Source organism: Lissotriton vulgaris, chromosome 8, assembly GCF_964263255.1.
Source record: "Lissotriton vulgaris chromosome 8, aLisVul1.2, whole genome shotgun sequence".
Taxonomy (NCBI): Eukaryota; Metazoa; Chordata; class Amphibia; order Caudata; family Salamandridae; genus Lissotriton; species Lissotriton vulgaris.
This window is the reverse complement of record NC_141696.1, coordinates 1,559,227,643-1,559,248,725: the sequence shown is the minus strand read 5'-3', so window position 1 is coordinate 1,559,248,725 and position 21,083 is coordinate 1,559,227,643. Positions and strand designations below refer to the sequence as shown.

The window sequence follows — 21,083 nt, the reverse complement described above, 5'->3', positions numbered from 1 at the left end:
CAACACAGTATCATCTGAATCTGTTCCGAATTTGGGGGCATCTTTTATCCATATCAGCATATGTATGTGAGGAGCACCTCTTGCTTGATACTCCTTTCTCCAAAGGAAATCCACAACTTCTCCAAGAGGAGGATTTTTATGATTGGTGATAAGACATCATAGCTTAAATTCTATGATTGAAATATCTGCATATATTAACTGGATCCAAAGAGCACAATTCTCCAGGTGTCTTGTATTCAATATTTACTATATTTGGATTTGCCTCTCGAAGAAATTGAAATAAAACATCCCAAGCATATTCAGCACAGCTTAGAGTAAGGAACCATGTTGGAGTTCCTAAGTTTCTTAGCATACATTTAAGTTCTCCATGACGACGGTACCAGTACTCATTAGTACCGCGCTGACATGCCATGAGATTAATTAACTGAGATTCCAAAACATTATCTTTCTGGTGTACTTTATCCATAAATTCCTTTGCCGAAACATTTTGCAGATGTACACCTGTTTTCAATATATGGTTGACTGCATAAGAAAGTCCAGACAAGTCACTCTCAAACAAAAGATGAAACAAATACGAAATACATTGTAGAAATCTTGGATCTTTCGCATACAATCTTGATGTTCGGTATTCAGATGCAGGAATCTGCACAGGTCGTTCATCATATCGTCCTCCTTTTCCTGTTGGAAACAACTGAGGGAAACAACGAGCTTCCAAGCTTTCTTCCCATACACTCATGGGATTTCTCTTTGCTTCTTTCATTTGTAATAACTCAATAGTATTCCCCATCACTTCTTTGGAATGAAATGGATGAACACTGTAATGTTCATACATTTCTTCAGTTCTGGACATGTCCACTTTTTCAATTTGTCCAGTTGACGAGTCCGTATCTTCTTCTACAGTTATTTCTTCTTCTCCTACATACACATTTTTATAGTAAAGATTATCTTTTACCAGATACGTTGCCTTTTTCTCTTTCCTAACATCCACTAATTCTTGCCAGATTTTTTACTCATAGTAGTTACACCATTAACAAGAATAACTAGAGGTTCATCTTCTACATTTTTTACACCAATTGTTTCAATATTTTTCTTTAAATCTAGAGGCAAATATACAACTCTTCCCTTTAATCCTCTCTGTAAATCTGAAGGAGGCCATTTCCCTGTCTTTGGCTCCATATGAACATTAGCCTGAAATGAATGCACACATTGAATAAGAATAGACTCCTAGGTATTTAAAGCCATCAGTTCAGAAGGAATATTTACCAATGTTAAGATTATTATGCACAGCTCTAGCAGGCATTTTGTTCTCGTCTAATTTGTTATAACAATATTTACAAATACGTTAATCAGAACCTAAATCAAAACAATTCTCTACCAACAAATAAGTTGCAATTCCTTCCACTCTTTATTATTTTCGACTTCTCAACAATACTTTCAATATTTTTCTTCTTCTTATAAAATGCTGATTTTCTTTTACATTTCTTCATATCCTTCAATAAGTTTAAAACAACTCTATTGTAAAACATTCTTTTTCTAATTTCCTGAAATTGATTCTGCTTACTTTTACTATACAGTGTTTCCTTAGAACATGACTTCCCATCCATTTTAGTTTTTTCTCTTGTTTTTCTTTTTTGTTGAAGATAGTGTTTTTATTTTTCACATTCTCCTCAGTATTCCTATTGTTTTGATACTTTTTAAAAAAAAATCCTTCATTGTCTTACCAGGAGTTTTTTTTCTTTTTGTCCACACATTGGTTTTTAGTTAAATCTTGTGGATGACTTTTCTTGAAAACATAAGCTTTTTTATATTGTTTCCTCTTTTCACTTTTTGAAGGCATGATGAATTTCTTTTAGTGTTGATAAATAGAATCTGTTGTAAAAAATATATATAACATAAAAATAAATCTATAAAATATACTATTCTATTACTAAACAAATACAATCTACAATGACTAAATATAAAAAACAACTATGCAATTCATAATAAGAAATGCATACATATTGCAAAAGAGTTTCAAGAACTACATCTGCAAGAAGAGTACCTGATTGAGTTTATCAGTGGTTGAATTTTGGAGCAGTGAATACATTAGTACATGGTGCTGAATGCCTCACTAGAGCAGTACAAAGGGAGACACAGACTATTTGCTGCAACATCATGTATACTAACTGGGGAATTTGAAGATGTGAAAGACAAGTGTGCATTTATAAATTCAGTCAGGCACTCTCCTTGCAAAACTGTAATCATTCAGTCAGTACCCTAGTGCTCATGCAGCAAAGTAGGCCTTGGGGTATGGACTGCTTCAAACCCCTATTCAGTATGCATGCAGTCTTGTATCTACTGGCACACTTGTCTTTCACACTTTCAATTTCCCAGTTTGTATCCTTACACTTTCACCAAGCACTCTATCACTGCTGTTCCATTGTTGTAGTGACCCATTCAGCAGTATGTACCAATCCATTCACTGTGCTAAAACTGAAGGACTTGTAAATGCCCTAAGACCTACTTTGCTGCGTGAGTACTTGGATACTGACTGAATGATTACAGTTCTGCAAGAAGAGTGCTTGACTGATTTTATAAGTGCTTCACTTTAGCACAGTGAATAGATAAGCACATACTGCTGAATGGGTCAGTACAATACTGAAACAGCAGTGACAGACTGTGTTTAGGGACATACAAGACTGCATGAATAGTGTATAGGGGTTTGAAGCAGTCCATGTCCTAAGGCATACTGTATATCTAACTACTGCTTTTTATTGTACAACCCTAACTCATTTTTCAAATACATAAGCAATTTGCTGCACTATTTGCAACAACATTACATAAACAATGTGACACAATACAACCACAAAGAGGTGCAAGGGGCTTGTAAATCTGCCCCAGAGTGTTTGCAGCAGTGTATGTATACTGACTGGGGAATTGTAGATTTGAAACAGAAATCCAATTCTAGACAAGCAACACTATTAATTACTCTTAAAATGCAAATATAACTGCACACATTCCAGAAATATAAATACTGCAAATACAAAAAAAATAACTGGTTTCAAATTCGATCAAAACATGATAAAATGATAGGTTTTTAAGCACTTATATGTTTGCAAACACAAAATGTACAACAAAGCTTCTCTCAGAATAATTACTAAAAGCACGCAGATGCATAGTGTGATTCTAGACAAAAAATATTAGACCTTGCATTTTACCAAAAAACATTTACTAGTCTAGAAACGGTAAGGTGACTAAACACATTCTATATATATTACTGCTGCATTTTACTATACAATCCTGACTAATTTTACAAATATACAAACAATCTGATACATTATTGGCGCCAACTTAACATCAAAAAAGTGACACAATGGCAGCACAAAGAGGCGCAAGAGGCTTTTAAATATGCCACAGAGAGTTTGCTGTAGGGTATGTATACTGCCTGAAAAATTGTAGATTTGAAACACAAGCCTAATTCTAAACAAGCAACACTATTAACTACTCTAGAACTGAAAAAGTGACTGCACACATTCTACATTTTTTAGTACTGCACTTTACAGCACAAAGCTGACTCACCAAACACATTAACTTACCAAATGCTTTTTTCACAATGGTTATTCAAATGCAGACAAACTTAGAATGTGATTCTACACTCTTTAGAAGCATAAACACATTACTCTTACTAAAAACAAAATACACCACATACATTCCCTTAGAAGTTATCAACTAACCTTTCAAATTGATTTGTAGATTAAAAAGAATGCCAGTCACACAGCAGATATTCTTATACAGAATCTCTCTACTTCAGTGTTCTTAGTAAAACCAGAAAATGGCACACTTTCCCTCTCAATCTACACATATATACATGTTAATAACAAATCAAATTGCTTCCCACATTAATTCAAAACCAAACACACATTTCTATTGGTTGAACATTTGAACCCTTTCCAACTGACATAACTTTGAACCCTACCCCTAATTTGTTTTGTGCTGTTACAATACTAACAGATCATGCAAAACAAAAACTGACCACAGAGGTCAAAAGATCAGCACACTGTAAAACACTCCTCCTCAACAAGTTTAGACTCTGCATAGGTATTTACTTATAAGTACCAATAAAGAGAAAGGCTCTTGTTAGAACCAACCAACATTTAAACACATAAGCTTGATAGGTATCTGAAAAATATATATATATATATATATTTTTTTTTCTTGCTAAGGTACGCGTTTGGGACGTGTAACAAACCTCATACCATACGTGGTACAGCAGCGCTCGGTACGCGTACCCTAATTTAACCGTAAAAAAATAGCCTCTATCACTAATTTTTATTATCGCCGGGGACCACATCCCCCGGGGCTCATATAAAACGTTGGGGACCGTGGCGGGAGCCCCAATGCCCCCACGGTCCCAGCCGTCTCCCCGCGTCCTTCGGGAGCCGGCATTGCTTTTCTGCATAGGGAGCAGCTAACATGCTCCCCATGTAGAAAAGCAATCAGCTTTGGTTTTTGAAAGAGAGAGGAGGTCCCCAGGGCAACCACAGGGCTCCAGGAGGGGGGCCGCACGGCCACCCATCCCAAAAATTAAAAGCCCTGAGTGGTTGTGATCCCCGGGGCTGGGGGTCCATCACGGATCCCCCAATTTAGAAATTTAGTATCCCAAGGAGGTGGCGGTCCCCGGAGCGTGTGGGGGGGCTTGACCCCCCCCCCACACCTTGTTTTTTTTATTTAAAAAAAAAGAAGCCCTGGGGGGATGGCGGTTCCCGGGGCTGTGGGGGGGCCGTGAGCCCCCCTGCATGCATAATGTGAAAGCCCCGGGGGGGTGGCGGTCCCCAGGTCTGGGGGGCCCCTCTGGACCCCCACTACAATATGCACTTTGCCCCTGGGACTTGGCCCCCCTGGGCTAATTAACAATAAATCAGGCTTTTTTTTTTCACTCGGTACTCGTAACGCGCGATTTAAAAAAAAAAAAAGCCTAGGGGGTCACGGAGTTTCTACCCTGCCCCCTTTGCGTCTTTTGCACACTTGTTTTTCAGTTTTCTTGTACCTCGGTTCTACCGACACACAAGATGGCTGCCAACACTTCCTGGTTTGGAGTGTTGACAGACCATTAGCATGCAGCTCGTGCTCGTAATGGCACGCGTACGGTCCTCGGACAGTGCGCGTACCGTACGCGTGCGGTACTTCGTCTATAGATATATCTATGATTTTACATTTGATTTTCTCAGGAACTACTGAACAGATTTACACCATTTAACAAAAAGCGTAATCTGCGAACCAAACTCTACCTTTTTGCCAAATTTAGTGTAATTCTGTTTAGCAGTTCAAGCTGTAGCCGTGTCTAAAGGTCCCTATGGAAAATTGCATGGGGAAATCCCGTTTTGGGACCCCCCTTTTTCTCAGCCCCCACTTGACAAATCACCCCGAAACTTTCAGGATAGGAGCGGAGCGCTCCGTCTTCTTGGAGAATTTCGCGAAGATTTGTTTACCGGCGCCAAAGTTATGCCAAATAGAATGTTGCGGATTTTCTATGGAAACTAGGTCCTAACTATAACTACCTACTGGCGACTGCCAGTAGATATATATAGACAGCAGCGTTGGTCCTATTGGACCTAAGTGCAGCATTTGACACCGTGCTGCACACCACGCTGCTGTCTCGACTCTCAGACATGGGAGTTAAAGACTCTGCTCTCAAATGGTTCCAGTCATACCTCTCTGACAGAACTTTCCAACTTCACTGCCCTCCCTTCAAGTCATCTCCTCGCAGTGTTAGCCATGGGGTTCCACAGGGCTCAAGTCTGAGCCCTACCTTATTTAACATCTATATGGAACCCCTGGCACACATTGTAGAGGAATTTGGGGTGGGCATTGTCAGCTATGCTGACGACACCCAGTTGGTGTTCAAAATAACACCAGACAGTAGAGACCTAGCCTCCAACTTCTCAAACTGTATGCTAGGGATAGCGACATGGATGAACGCCAACTGCCTCCGTTTGAACGGAGATAAAACGGAGGTACTGATTGTTGGGAAGAACCCTTCCGTCTGGTCCCACGCCTGGTGGCCTAGCGAATTGGGAGAACTTCCTGTGCCTGCAGAGAAGGTGAAGAACCTCGGTGTCATGCTTGACCCAAATCTCTCAGGTAGAGCCCAGGTAAATAAAGTGACAGGGAAATGCTACAGCACCCTTAAAGTGCTGCGCAAAGTACTTGACCTGCTTCCAATTGAAGCAAGAAAAACTATAGTCCATGCTCTAATATCTCCCCATCTAGACTATGGTAATGTTCTTTTACTGGGTCTTAATCAAAAGAGCCTGCACCAGTTACAATGCATACAAAACTCTGCAGCGCGACTGGTGCTCGGTCTCCCCCGTAGAGCATCGGCAAAAAATGCACTTGCCAAGCTTCACTGGCTCCCTGTTAAAGAAAGAATAATATTCAAAACTCTCTGCTACACACATCGCATTGCCCAAAACAAAGGCCCCAGCTATCTAAGAGGCCTCTTGACCATCCACAGGCCAATCAAAAATCTTAGATCAGCGGGCACGATGCTGTTTAAAATCCCTCGCATCACCAAAGCGAAGATGGGAGGAAAATCCTTCCGCTTTTTGGCCACTAAGCTTTGGAATGCCCTGCCAATTCAGCTACGTATGGAACCATCTGAAACAAGATTCAGAGCCAGACTCAAAACTCACCTATTTCCCAAAAACTAATCCCCGTTTGCCTGTTCTCTTCCTTTAGGTGGTTTTTGCATTTGCAGTCAGCGCGGGGACACACAGTTTTGTGCAGCCAGGCGCTTAATAAATGCTTATTATTATTATTATATATATATATATATAGGCGCGCTGAGAGACTCCCGCTCCATCAAGTGGCTGGTTGCCATTCTGGTTTCTGCTGCTGCAGTTTGTTTCCTTTGTCCAAGGTATTGGACTGGTACCAGCACACCCGGAAGCGTGATTCTGCAGGGGCTGCCGCCAGCAGGCGGCATTTGACTACGCATGGAGTTTGGCACAATACCGGTCATCTCACGGCCCGGAGGACTTGCGCTTTCAGGGTAGGAGTGTATGCGGGGACCCAAGGAGGCTTGAGGAGTGTATTCCAGCACACAGCGCATCGTCTTGCAAAACACCCGCCCACAAGGATACAGCTCTAACCCCCCACACAACACCGACCCAATAGAGATGCATTTTGGGGGATGTAGTGCCTACAACGACATCCATATGGTGTGTGATCACATGACTGGGGGAGGGTGTTTACTCTCACCAATGAGAGAGCTGCAAGAACTATTTCAACGAGGGTGAGACTGTGTTCTGGGTTCAAGGGCGGCATCTGAGGAAGGCCCCATTGGCCGAAATGCATCATGCTTACCTGTTGTTTTCCATTAAAGCCTCCTAATTGGATTCCCTGAGGGGCCTCTTCCTTTCTTTTCCAGGGAGGTTTATGCCGAATATATATATATGTCCAAAGTCTATATATACATATGTGTATACATGTTACAGAGTTGCAGTCCCCACTCTGTAGTTATAGCTAGGATGGTGTTTACATAGGAAATGCCTTTTTTTGTATGCTAATAACTTTGGCGCCATTTGACTAATCTTCACAAAACGTTCCAACAAAATGCTCTTTTATGCTTAGTGTCTTCATGGAAAAGGTTGTGGTAATGTGTCAAGTGGAGACCGAGATAAAGTGGGGGACACCAAAATGCAAAATCCCCATTCATTTTCAATTGACCTTTTTGAAAAGGGCTACAGAGAAAACGGCTAATCAGAATTACTACAGATATGTCAAGAAGTTAAATCTTGGTCCAGAAAGTGTGATTTTAGTTTTTGGGTGTAAATCCAAGTAGTATTGTTTGAGACCTGATCATTCAAACATATTTGCATATCCGGATTGTTGGGTTTGCAAGAGTCCAGCGAATTTTTAAATTGAGCCATCGTATTGGTTGAAGGGGTTTGCTTTTTTTTCTTGTCTTCTGTTGCGCTTGTGCGGGAGTGAGAGGCTCCCACGAGCCCTGTGGGAGCTTGCTGTCTGACTGGCTGGCCGCAATATGAAGAGAAATATTGCGCCTGCCATTTTAAGACAAGAGGACTCAGTCCCAGTGTCCTGAAAAAATATATAGAAGTAGACAGGGTAGAGTGCCCTGACCCACTGGGCCATGTGGGGTCCCAGAGAGACCACCCCTTGATCTAAATTTAAAACAAGCATTGGCATAGCCAATAGGTCTCGCTTCTTGGACCCTAAAAGTATTTAGTTATGCAGCAGAATATCCTTGGTGCAACAACACCAACTGTTACATGGCTAAACACTTATAAGGTCCCAAATGCGAGACCTATTGGCTATGCCAATGCTTGTTTTTTATGGACTGCAGTGAGAGAAGGCACATCTATGTGCACTGCTCACACTGCTCTCTCGTCACTAGTGGAGAAGTGCCGCATGACGTCATGCCAGGTGAGCTTTGTAGGGGAAGGGACATCCTTCAAAGAGAGTCATTTTCTCTCTGGAGCAGCAACATCATCGTGGTGTCACCAGGGCTCTAAGCGGAATTTTTGTCAATATTATGAACAAGCCATAGTTGCTGCTTATTTATCTTATGCAACTAACAACTATTGACAAAGGCAATAGTACTGACTTTTTGTAGGTGTGATGTTACTAGTTGTATCATATATCTGGATGCAATGACCGAAGCAGCAAAATACAAATGGGACGGCACACTATGATAATCACAGATTTTGACTTGCATGTTTTTAAGACACGCCCTTAATTACATTGGTCACGCCCCATTGAGAGACCCCACAGTTTTTTCATCCCACTTAAAGCCCTGTATAAATGTGAGATTGGGTATTTTCCTGTGCGGGGACTTGCACGGTTTAGCTGCGCATCACGTGACCTGTTCATCAGCCGGCCTATAGAATGCACTTCCAATAGCAGCATGGGCATTGGTGACGTCAGCCGAAGGAGCGCCCAATGTTATACAACTTCTTTTCCACAATGGGCTGTGCTCACTATGTCACATGATACACTTTTGTCAGATAACACTAGTGTGCACAGTGGGCGAATTCCATTTGCACTTCTGCATAGAAAGACCTGCATAGCCAATTCAATCTTTACACACGTTACCTCCGTTACTTTATATTTTGGGGCGGGGTTGTGGGTGGATCACCCTAAAAGCTCATACTATGCCCTACCCTATAATCGCTTCCTCTTAGTGCCTATAGGGTACGTGTTTTTAAAGCGCGGCACACAGCTAGTTGCTGTATCTGTTTAAATGCTGAGGTGTGGGAAAGGGTCATAAATGGGGGCACGCACTCCCTAAACTGAGACTTGGTCCAAAGCGCACCTCAATATCCGAGGGCTATGTATTTCTCCTAAACTGAAGTATCTAAGCGCTCCCCTCCTCATCACACAGTGAACATTTTAAAATATATATATATTTTTTTAAAGCTTCTCAATGGACACCTTGTATTACTTAAGTATATGTAAGAAAACATATTAACAACAGGACCCAGTGGAAACCATTTGTAACTGGTCAACGTGAGTTTCCACTGTGGAAGATAAATTGCCCACGATCACACAACGTTAAAGCGGGGAAGCTGAGATTAGAATTCTGGTCGTCTCTAGAAATCTGTCAGGTTGCATAGTGCACTATATAAGTGTCCTGACTTTGCACATCCGACACAGGACCCCCTGCTAAGGGGCAAGGCTAGTTATCAAGAAGAAATTTGGGACTCACCATCCTGACCGGAGGTCTCCAAGTATTCCGCCAGGTCACAACTGAAGGCGTCCGTTCCCTTGTTCTTCATAAGTTAATCCAGCAAGCGGCGCCCCCGGGTCCCCCGAAAAATAACCCAGCAGGACCACTCGAACCTTCCTTCAAGCGGCCTCTCAAGCTGCGCCTTCCTCCTGTGATGTGGATGTTGGATGCCAGGCAACGGCCGGGGAACAGGAACATGAAACCCTCAAGGGGTGCCCAGCCGCTGTGGGGTGCGGGAAGAAGACTAGCAACAACGAGTGGGGGATATGTATGTGCTATTTATATAGCGCTTAAAGGCCCAGGTATCCAAGCGCTTGCTTCTTCCAGTTGGCTGTGTGCAGTGAGCAAGAAAAAAGCTATCACATCCTGGCGCAACAGGGCAGCTTCTAGTTGCTACAGTTCTCAGGGACCATTGGGTGAGGTTGTGCCCGTCTTCAACACAGCTCCTGGAAGAATAACACACCCCAATGGTGTGATAAACTTGGCACAAGTTTTGTAGTTGAGATGCGGAATGTAATGAAAATCAGATAGCAGAGATTCTGTGCTATTTACCCGACTGCTGGTTATACAGGAGCTCCTTAAAGACACATACACTCGTACGGCATCGCTGGAGCGCAGAAGCAGAGGGTCTCCGGAGGGGCTGGGCGGAGGTCTGTCCGGCTGCAGGCCCCTTCCCTGCGCACCTGCCTTCTGTCAGGGGCAGCAGCTGGAGGAGTTTCCTGCCCCCCGAGCTCTGCCTCTCATTCCTTCTCCAGTTAAAATCAGTGACCCGAGCAGCGCAGGAAGCGCTGCAAGGATGCCGGACGGGAGGGAGGGCGGAGGGCCGGGAGACTCCCTTTGTCATTGGTGTGTGAGTGAGTGTCAGTGAGTGTGCGGGAGGAGGAGGGGAGGGGGCCCTGACATGCTAAAGATAACAGGACAGGGCGCTGGCTCGGCATGGGAGGCAGTCTGCGCTCCAGCCCGGCCACTTCCTGTGTTGCACAGCTCCAGTTTAAAAAACAAAAGTGTGTGTGTGAGGGCAGTGCGCTTCCTGCTGTCCGGGGAAGTGGAGGACAAGCTGAGCCGAAATGGTTTAACAAGCACGATCACGATCCGCTTTCATTTACGTTTGTCGCAAAAGGTTTGTTATCTTTATGGGGCCATAGGTTTGAAACACATGGCCCCATAAAGATAACAAACCTTTTGCGACCAACGTAAATCAGACGAGCCCGTCCAAGTGGGCCGTCTGAAAAAGAGAAAACTCTTTCTTACAAAGTGCTCTTTCCCATTGGCTGGCCACTGTTTAGCATAAACGTGACGCCAGCCAATGGGAAAGAGGGTCGGGGCTTAAAGCCTGCTAGTGTAAGCTACCAAAAATCATTAAATCTCGCAAGCGAGACTGCGCATGTACGCAGTCCACGCCAGCTCAACCTAAAAATGGGGGGTTTGTTTTTGCTGGTGTCGCAAGGGAGTCAGCGATGCCCCTTGGTCTCTCCTGGACTGGCTGCCTGCGGCCAATCCCACACCACACACAGGTAGTGTTTGCATTACATTTGGTACTAAAATAGTACTTTGTTGAAAAAAAACCTAGAAATTTACTGAAAACAAAATGGTTAATCTCATGTTCTTGTCAGGTACGGTAATGATATCTTACTTTGTATTTTTTTTTAAACTTTATAAATTCACTCAAAAAAACTAAAGTTACAGGAATATTTTAGTTGGGTGAAAATGTCAGTTAAAGCATACCGTTTTAAACAAAGCCACTGAGAGTCACCAGTTATAGTTATCTCGAGTCGCTGTAACTTGGGCCCTAAAGTTATTATTACGCATGCCCTCGCAATTGACTGTAAATTGCCTCTCATAACACATCACTTGTGATATGTTCTATGACATCATTGATAACATGATTGAGGTTGGAGAGAGGTCTGTGCCTTAATTGGTCTGTAAAGATATCCAGGATACTAATTCCAAATCCACTGAACTTTTAAAAGCATTGAATAAGATCAGTTTCTTAAAATAGTCTCTGCGGTCCTAAAGGTTCACTTTTGAGACCGCAGAGATGAATCTAAGAAACTGAGCCTATTCATTACATGACCACAGTCAAGATTTTGGCCTTGAAAAAGCCTTGGCCTGCTGGCCTTTGTGCCAAACAAGTATTGGTTGTAGTTTGGAAACGACCAATAAATACAGCACACAATGCTTTAAAACGTTCAGTGGATTTTGGAGTTATTATCCTGGATATCTTTACAGACCAATTAAGGCACAGACCTCTCTCCAACCTCAATCATTCTTGCAGATGTAGTGGTTCTTGGGTGCAGCCAATTGGGAGAGATGTGCCATTTACAGGACTGTGTCCTGACCCTTTGGCGTGAACCCTGGCATTGTCCACCCATAGCGGCATATATAACAATTGATAACATGACTGCGACATCTGTAATGACATCATTGATGACAATACTGTGTATGGCTGGGTCGCGAGTTACAGATACTTTAGGGCTCGAGTTAGTTACTTGAGATAACTACATCTGGTGAATTTCAGTGGTTTTGTTGGTTTAAAATGGTACATTTTAACTGCCATCCTCCCCTAACTACAACGTCCCTTTAACCTTTGTTTTTCCAGTGAATATATATTTATCCTTTTGTAAATTGCTTCGGGAGCCCACGCTTGCGCAGGATTATTCAGTGCTTATGACAATGACGAGGATTCCCTTGGAATAGAATTCGAATGCCAGTTAAGTAACATTTCCGTTTTGTTTCTCCTGGACTGCCCAAAAAAGTGGCAATTGTAAGCAAACGGACTACAGGAAGATGGATAGTCCAGGCAATCCAAGGATGCCCTGTGTGAGCAGGGATTACATTGGAAGAAAACCCATGAGCACACTTCAGAGGGTATCCATGTAAATTAGATAAGTCTGCCAATGGGAGAATCCAAGGTGCTGTGAGAAGGCTTTGATTGGATCCAGGCTCAGCATTCTTTGACCATGTTTTGAAGACCCTAAAGGGGCAGTATACCCATTATCTTGTTTAACCGCTGAGAAAATGTTCCTGGTTTATAGATGATGATGTAATAAACCCTCTAGGTCTCCCCTAATGCCTGACATTGCTATTCAGTTCACTGTTCCTTTCATTCTTCACAATGTAGTGTGTCTGTTTCTCTGTCTGTTTCTCTGTCTGTTTCTCTGTCTGTTTCTCTGTCTGTTTCTCTGTCTGTTTCTCTGTCTGTTTCTCTGTCTGTTTCTCTGTCTGTCTGTCTGTCTCTGTCTGTCTGTCTCTGTCTGTTATGTCTGTCTCTGTCTGTGTCTGTCTAAGTCTATGTCAAACTTGACAAGGAGGTTATGTCTACGGTCCCTCCTCCCTGCTGTTTCTTAATGGTGCCTGGCATGCGCTAGATGAGCATACTTTTTTCTAAGTAATCTTTGTATGTTGTTGACAGGATTGATTGGAATAACACCTTTATCAACCAATGTCAAAGAGGAGAAAGAAGATTGTTCCTTGGGCCTTCCGGTCTCTGAGATGACAGGTAGGGAGTGCTTAATTTGAGCTTTGCTATTGTTTTAAATGGCATAGTTGAGTTGGCAGTTTAAAACTGCCCTTCCAGTGGGAGCCATGTGTTACCTTGGTCACAGAAATACAAAAAAGGAGGTACCCCTGGTATATATAGCAGGGAAGGGGGTATTTGTATCAGCAAAACAAAGGTCCCTGTTTCGACAGAAGTAGGCTGGAGTGGCCAGACAAAATGGTGCTAGACGGGGTAAGGGATATATGGATAATCCTCCCTATGTTATTACACATGTGGCAACTAGTTAAAGCAGGCAAAGAGTAAACATTCACACAATGATAACTAAAAATATACTCAAGAGAATCAGTTTTTGTTGGTTACAAAAAGATTAAAACAATTTTATTACCTCCCGACACGGATTACAATCTAAAACATAGGTAAAACCATAAAGGTTAAGAACCACCGAAGGTGGTAAAGTAATACTATATGATAGAGTCAAACGTGAACAAAAACAGACTGTTTTTGTTCACGTTTGACTCTCCAGGGAGAAGACCCCTCAGCCCTTGAGGGAACTGAACCTCAAGAATTTGGGCCTTACAAGGCATGTAGGAAGCTGACTCTCAAAATAGTGTACTAAAAAGCAGTACATGAGATGCACACACTGAAGAATAAATCTGAGCCCAATTTAGAAAAATAACAAGTATTTTTATATTTAGTTTGATACCCAGAACTTCGATAGCAAGGTAGTGTACTCTTTGTATTGAAATTTGTTACAGGTAAGTAAGTTTAAAAGACAATATGTGTGTACACACAATGCAATTCTATGGGAAGAAAAGACCTATATAGTCATAGGTTGGGTTACAATTGGTCTTCAGGGACCACATTTGGGATTTAGGTTTGTAGTGGGCTGAGGTACAAGGTACTACCAGCAATTCGAGTTACCTGTTTGCGTTTGGCCAAAAACAGGGTGCCGGTGAGGTTGGTAGATTTGTGCACTCAGGTGAAAGGGGTGACCACCTAAACACATGCTTCAAAGTGGGACTTGGGGACAAGTCAGAGAGCTCCTAATGGGGGGCTTGGATCACAAGGGTCCTTGGAGCACGAGAACACAGTCGGTTCATCGGGATGCGGGCCTGGTGCAGAGTCAAAAGGTAGTCTGAACCCTGTGCGCAAATAATATCCTTGTGGTTAAGGACAGACACATTGGAGGAGCAAAAACAGGACACCTGGGCCACTCACAAAGTGGATCTTGCTGATGCTGACGTGCCCGACTGCTGTTTGGTCCTGGTGCAGTGGGAATCCGCAATGTACTCACTGTGCTTGTTTGGTGCAGGGCGTCCGGTACCCCGGGTATTGGTGCTGCTGGCCTCCATCGGGTCCTGGTGTCTTCTCACTTGGTGGGAGGACAGATCTGATCCCCTAGAGCACAAGTACCTCTTCCTGATTGGCTGTGGCATCTGTCGGCTGGGGAGCTGCAAGTTGCTAGACCGGACTCTGTCTTTTGTTGCCTGTGGACTACAGTGGAGTAGCCCCTCTACTCCAAGGGAGACTGGCAGTGCTTCTTGAAGTGCTGGCAGGCTACCTGGGCTTTGGGCAGCTTGCAAAAGGAGTCTCCATTGTCGAGAGACTGCAGGCGGCAGAGTTTCGTACAAAAAGTCCACAGTTTGTCTTCAGTTCTCACAGTTCAGCGGCTCTTCTTTTTTCTTGTTCTCTGGATCCATTGCATCTAAAGTTCTGGTGTCAGGGGGGGCGGGGGAGCATTAATACTAAATGTAGGGGTGTTACAGGGGGTGACAGGTGGTAGCCAATGGGCTACTTACCTTTACGGTGTCTACACCCTCTCTGTGACCTTTCCCAATGGGGAAGGGGCATCTCCCTAACCCAGTGATCTAATTTCACCCATTTAAAAAGCGGATAATCTAAAAAGTGGGGTCTACACCAAGTAGCACACCAAAGGGGGGTACTAGTGGTTCCCAATAGTGGTGTTGGGAGAAAGGTAAGTACAATTTTTTTTAAACGTAAATATGTTGTGCATGTGTACATATTTGATTGTAGGTTGTGTCTAGTGAGCATATTTTGTACGTTCTGCATTGTACCCCACCAGCATATAAACTCCATGCAGTGTATACCTGCACTCACCATGAACACCTTTCCTTTGAGACCGTCAAATCAGAGTGCCGGTCTGTCGTGGTCAAGGTGCAGCAGATGAGGGAAGACCTGGGCGAAGAAGTAGAGGACGATTCCGCAGACTGTATCCTAGAGTAAGGCGAGTTTGCACCCCTTTTCCTCCCATTCTGCCGACTTGTAGGTGGAGGGATTCCCGTGGGAATTCCCTCAGAAACAAGCCACAACCCAGTCTGGAGGGCGGAAATCCTGGCTGGACTCCCGCTGCCTGCTGCAGCCCATCCAGTAGTTGGGACGTTTTCAGAAGACCTGGCAGAGTCGGCAGGATTGCGGCTGCCTTCTCTCCCAATACCTGCCAGCATCTACATCGGGCAGGAAGACCGCCCAAAAAGCGGCGATACCAGTCCCGCCAAACTAAATCAGGCCCTTAGTCATCTTGCTCTGGAATAGGTGACAACACCCAGAGCAGGCTTTGTTTACGACCACAGAGGGCATAGGCCCTCACCTCAGGGGATCAGAAACACATCTGGCCAGGATTAGTCGGTCAACACACTAGTAATATATTAATAAATCCAGCACGGTAATCCGTGTGAGTTTATTAATATGAGATGTTTGACTCCAAACGTCTGTTTTCAGTGAAGCCATCATGCAGCTGAGGAACTCCTAGATACCAGTGTCCAACACATGTTTTAATATGGCTTCCCTGTTCACTTGCAATATCTAAGAATGGACTCTGATAACACAGGGGCATATCTGCTCATGCACGTGTAGTATAGTGCACCCTACCTTAGGGCTGTAAGGCCTGCTGTAGCGCTTACTTGCCAATACTGATGTACCTTGTCGTGACTTCACTTTTATCTGCAATTGCAGTTTGCATGTTGGTGCTGAGGGGGATCTCTCAATGTGGCACAATTTGTGCTGCTGCCCTTGGGGATTCTCTTTGGTCCTCCATGCCCTGTGTACCATAGGTACATTTTACTAGAGACTTACGGGAAGTGCCAAAGGTTAGCTAATTGGGAAAACAATTGTACAGTTTTGGGAAAGAGATCTGGTACTGGGGACCTAGTTAGCAGAAACCCAGTGCATTTCCAGTCAGGATTACATTCTGTAACACTAAAAAAGTTGGGGTGACGGTGTCAAAAAATACTTTCCTACACTGCAGAGCTCCTAGGTACAGGGTAACTGTCTAGCATGGCCTTAGGTAGAGATGAAAACCAATACAGCCTTGCTGGGAATACCTGAATGGGTGTGTATAAAAACAAGAGCACAAAGCAAAACCCAGGGTGAAAAAGAGGTATTGGAACCTGGGATAATGGGCCCAGAAACCTGCAAGAGAAAAGCAGGAAGGCTGGGAAACCAGCTTCCACACAGACAGAGTAGGGAGTAGACCTTTCAGTCCTTGAGGGAACTGAACCTCAGAAACTTGGGCCTTACACGAAAAAGCTCCTAAGTACAGGGGGACCCCCTAGGGAAGATCTATGCCAGGGACAATTAACATGTCCCACTCTTCAAGGCCTGAGACCACAAGCTGCTGCAAAGGTAAAATATATCAGTGGTTCCCACAGGACCTACTGTGAGGAAGGTCTCCTGTGAGGAAGGTCTCCTCTATACTGAGGCCCACAACTGGTGCTGCTAGGATAGTGGTAGTGCCTCAAAATTACAGACGTTTTCTACTCACTTTGGCCCATGACATCTCCCTTGCAGGGTATCTTGGCCAGACTAAAACATGGAGTAGGTTGATTGCCCACTTCTACTGGCCATGGCCAAACATGAACCAGAAAGTACAGATGGTCTGTAACTCCTGAGTTACCCATCAGGCCGGTGGCAAGCAACCAAAGGCACCCTTAATTCCACTTCTAGTGGGTGCAGTTCCCTCTGAAAGGGTAAGGATTGACATTGTTGGTCTCCCTGATTCTCAGAAGGCTTCAGGCAACAGGTTTATTCTGGTGGTACCCCCTGGGTATGCTGAGGTTATTCCCTTTAGGACTTTCACTTCTCCTGCCAGGGCCCTCCTAAGTATTTTTAGTAGAGTGGATTTCCCTAAGGAGATGGTTTCGGACTGATGTACAAACTTCATATATTCTTACCTGCAAGCAATGCGGACTGAGTGTGGGGTGACGTACAAGTTCACCACACCATATCATCTACAAACTCATGGCCTTGTTGAGATGTAGAATCAACTGAAATGTTTGATTTGTGCACAACCTTATCGTTAAAGCAAATGTAGTATCTTTCTAAAGATTATGGGTGCTACTAAGGTGACGCCTCGTGTCCAGGGCGTCTCGTGAAATTACTTAGACATGTGTTTCCAACCAACAGTTGGTCCCATTCCTTTGTGCACATCTGCTTGTTCTTGGGTATGATTCCAAGAGCTCCACAAAAAATATAGTAGATACGTTTTTCAAATGTAGTTCAATATATCAAGTTTTATTTCATGATTTTCTTTGAGGTTTTTATGTTCATTTCACATAAGTATGACATTCCGAATACATCCGGCGGTAATACCTCCTATGCATTTCGGGCATAGTGCCCTTCATCAGGGAATATTACTAAGGGAAAAAGGCAAACAAATATACTTGTAATATTGTAAAATAACTTGTTTTCGTTATTTTAACTTTTACATTCTATTATATTACATTCATGGTGAATTGTAACCAACACATTCACTAGGTGAATAGATTTTAACCTGTGTCCCAGTTAGTGATATATACGGCATGCTTGTGTTCGCCAAAAATCAGTGCTAATGCTCGTCAACTTACATGCCAGACTCCTAGGTTATACGCATAAGTTGATAGTAGCAGGACTGTGAACAAAAATGATGAACGAATAAACGTCTCTCAACGCGTAACTATGAAAAACATAAAGAATACGAGGGCAAGCTATTTAATACTCATAGTAATTACTTACAAATGAGACATTCGTGTCTCTTCTCTCCTCTCGCAATCTCAAGTACGTGCTGTTTCGGTTCGCCGCGTAAGCTTCAAACCAGTTTGTTTATACGTGAAACGTTATGTACGGCGCCCTGATTGGGCGTTCAAGTCCGATCACATGGTACTAAAAATAAATAACGGACTCATGAGGTGTACGCGGAAGAGTACTGAATGTTACTTAAAATGAACAGTAACAACAGACTATCTAGCCTAATGTTAGTCAATAAAGAAAACTAAAGTAAACATACCTACAGTCTCTGCACAATAATAATAGATGGTTGTGTAATCACCGTTCATATATATGGGTTAAAAGATCGTACTCCTTAATTCAAGGAACTGAAGCATTAGGTATCACTATACATCAATACATATTTCAAAAGTTCATTTATACATTGTTGAGATGTTTAACAAGACCATGAAAGGTAGGATTATGGGACGCCCTAAAAAGCTCAGAAGGAGATGGGCTGTCCTGTTACCATGCCTGCTTTTTGTCTACAGAGAGCTGTCCCAGAAAGGAGTGGGCTTTAGTCCCTCTGAGCTTCTGTTTGGCTATCCTTTTAGAGGTCCTCTAAGTCTGGTTAGGGAAGGCTGAGAGAAGCCTCTCAAATAGCCACCTCTGGACACAGGGGACTATGTGCTTGGTCTTCGTTCAAGGATGGCTGAGTACATTGAGAAAGCAAACCTCAACCTTGAGGCAAACCAAGAGCTCCAGAAGCAATGGTTTGACAAAAAGGCTGCACTGGTTGACTTTCAACCAGGGCAAAAGGTATGGGTATTGGAGCCTGTGACACCTAGGGCCTCCATTGCAAAGGGAGTGGACCCTACCCTACCCTACCCTACTCTATTCTTGAGAGAAAAGGAGAGTTCACCGACTTGATGTATTTTTGCGCTTCCAGTAGCCCTCAAAGGGTCATCCAGGTGAATCGCCTTAAACCCTTTTATGACTGGGCTGATGTGACTGTGCTCATGGTCACTGATAATCAGGAAGAAGTGAACCTCTCCATAACCTCCTCTCTAACAACCCTAAAGAGAGGTCTGTTGAAAGATTTGCCTTGTCAGACTCCCTCACTGCCCAACAGCAAACTGACTGCAGGCAAGTCCCAGACCAGTATGCTGAGCTCTTTTCCCTAACCCTTGGTCGGACAACATGGTGCACACATGATGTGGACACTGGGGACAGCCTTCCTGTCAAAAATACAATGTACAGGCAGTCTTACCAAGTTAAGGAAAACATCAGAGCTGAGGACAGCAAGATGATTGAGTTAGGGGTGATTTAACCCTCTAAGAGTCCCTGGGCCAGCCTAGTGGTCTTATTCCACAAACCTCATTCCAAGGGATGTCAACCAGAGCTGACGTTTTGTGTGGACGACAGGGGTCTTAATGCACTCACAAAGACTGATGCACACTCAATTCCAAAAGCAGACGAGCTCATTGACAGGCTGGCTGCAGCAAGGTTTTTCAGTACCTTTGACTTAACAATATGGTACTGGCAAATTGGTCTCGCCCCAGGGGCCTAAAAAGAATCGGCATTCTCGATCTCAGATGGAACCATCAGTTTACTGTGAGGCCGGTAAGTGCTCAATAGGGCAGGGATCAGTTGTATACTTTGGCCACCTTGTAGGTGGAGGTCAAGTTGGAGAGAATTCTCAGTAATCCAAAATGCAATGGCTTTCATACCTTGCAAAAAGCAAGACTGAATTTTCATAGTATTCTTATCAAAGGAGAAGCTGAGTATCGTCAGCGTATGAAATTCGAGTAAAGCCGAATACTCTGATTATTTTTGCAAGGGGTGCCACATAAAAAACAAAGTGGGGCTGAGACAAGACCCCTACGGCACGCCCTTGGTTAGCTCCACATTTCTGGAGCTGAAGGGTGCTAGATTAATGGTCTGCGAGCGTTCGGATAGAGAGCTTGAGAACCATAACAAGGCTTGACCACAGATCCCAATCTCCTTAAGTCTCTGTAGCATATTAAAGTGAGATACTGTGTAGAAAGGCTGCTGACAAATCCAGCAGCATTAACAAGACCGCCTGGGTTTTATCAAGAGAATAACTTATGTTGTCTGTAACAGCAATCAGTGCAGACTCCGTATTATACATCAGTCTGAAACCACAATGTGAGGAATCCAGGCACCCAATTGACTCAGTGTACTCTGCCAGTAGTTTATTGATGTGTTTCTCCTGGAGTTTGCTCAATAGGGGCAAGAGGGACATGGGACTGTGTGAGAAAATGGCTCTATATATACTGGACCAAAGTAAGGTACAGTGTGTATAGAGATCACAAACCCCAGAGGTAGAACAGAGGTTAAAGTCAGGGCTGACCTTACTCTCTAAAGTGGTAGCTTGGTCGAGCAGTAAGGCAGTACCAGAGGACAGTGTAAAGCATTTGTTGTGCACACCCAGTCAGCAAAAGGTCTCACACACTCAAGGACTGAACTCCAGGCCAATTGTTTTTATATCAAAAGATATAGGTGTTTTATTTTTAGAACCAACAGGTATAAAAATATAATGAGTGATCTCAGGAAATGACTTTGCAGAAAGGTAATGACTTTGTAAACACAATAGGTACAGGGGTTGCAATAGGCAACACAGTTCTAAACACAATTTAACATTGAGCTCAATCGGTTTTTCTACAAAATTACAGTTGATTACTTTGTAGATTTTTTTTTTTAAGTCCAAGACTGGATCCTAGATTTAGTCCTGGGGTCTAAGCTGGAAACAGTTTAGTAAAAACGTTTTGGTTATTGCAATGATTTTTAAGGAATAAAAAGGTATTTTAAAAGTTCACACTTACAAACTTTTCAGTGAAAATCTGGCAATGTTAT

At 43.4% G+C, this 21,083-nt stretch overlaps 1 protein-coding gene across 46 annotated transcripts in view; it reads left to right on the top strand.

Annotated features, from left to right (window-relative positions):
* LOC147700405 (uncharacterized) overlaps nt 1-21,083 on the top strand; it is a 700,768-nt gene that overhangs the window by 245,347 nt on the left and 434,338 nt on the right. For all 46 annotated transcript variants that reach the window (XM_086935784.1, XM_086935772.1, XM_086935787.1 and 43 more), the window contains one exon: nt 13,140-13,226. In XM_086935784.1, the coding sequence (XP_086791910.1) occupies nt 13,140-13,226 (87 nt within the window). The remainder of the gene's footprint in view (nt 1-13,139; nt 13,227-21,083) is intronic.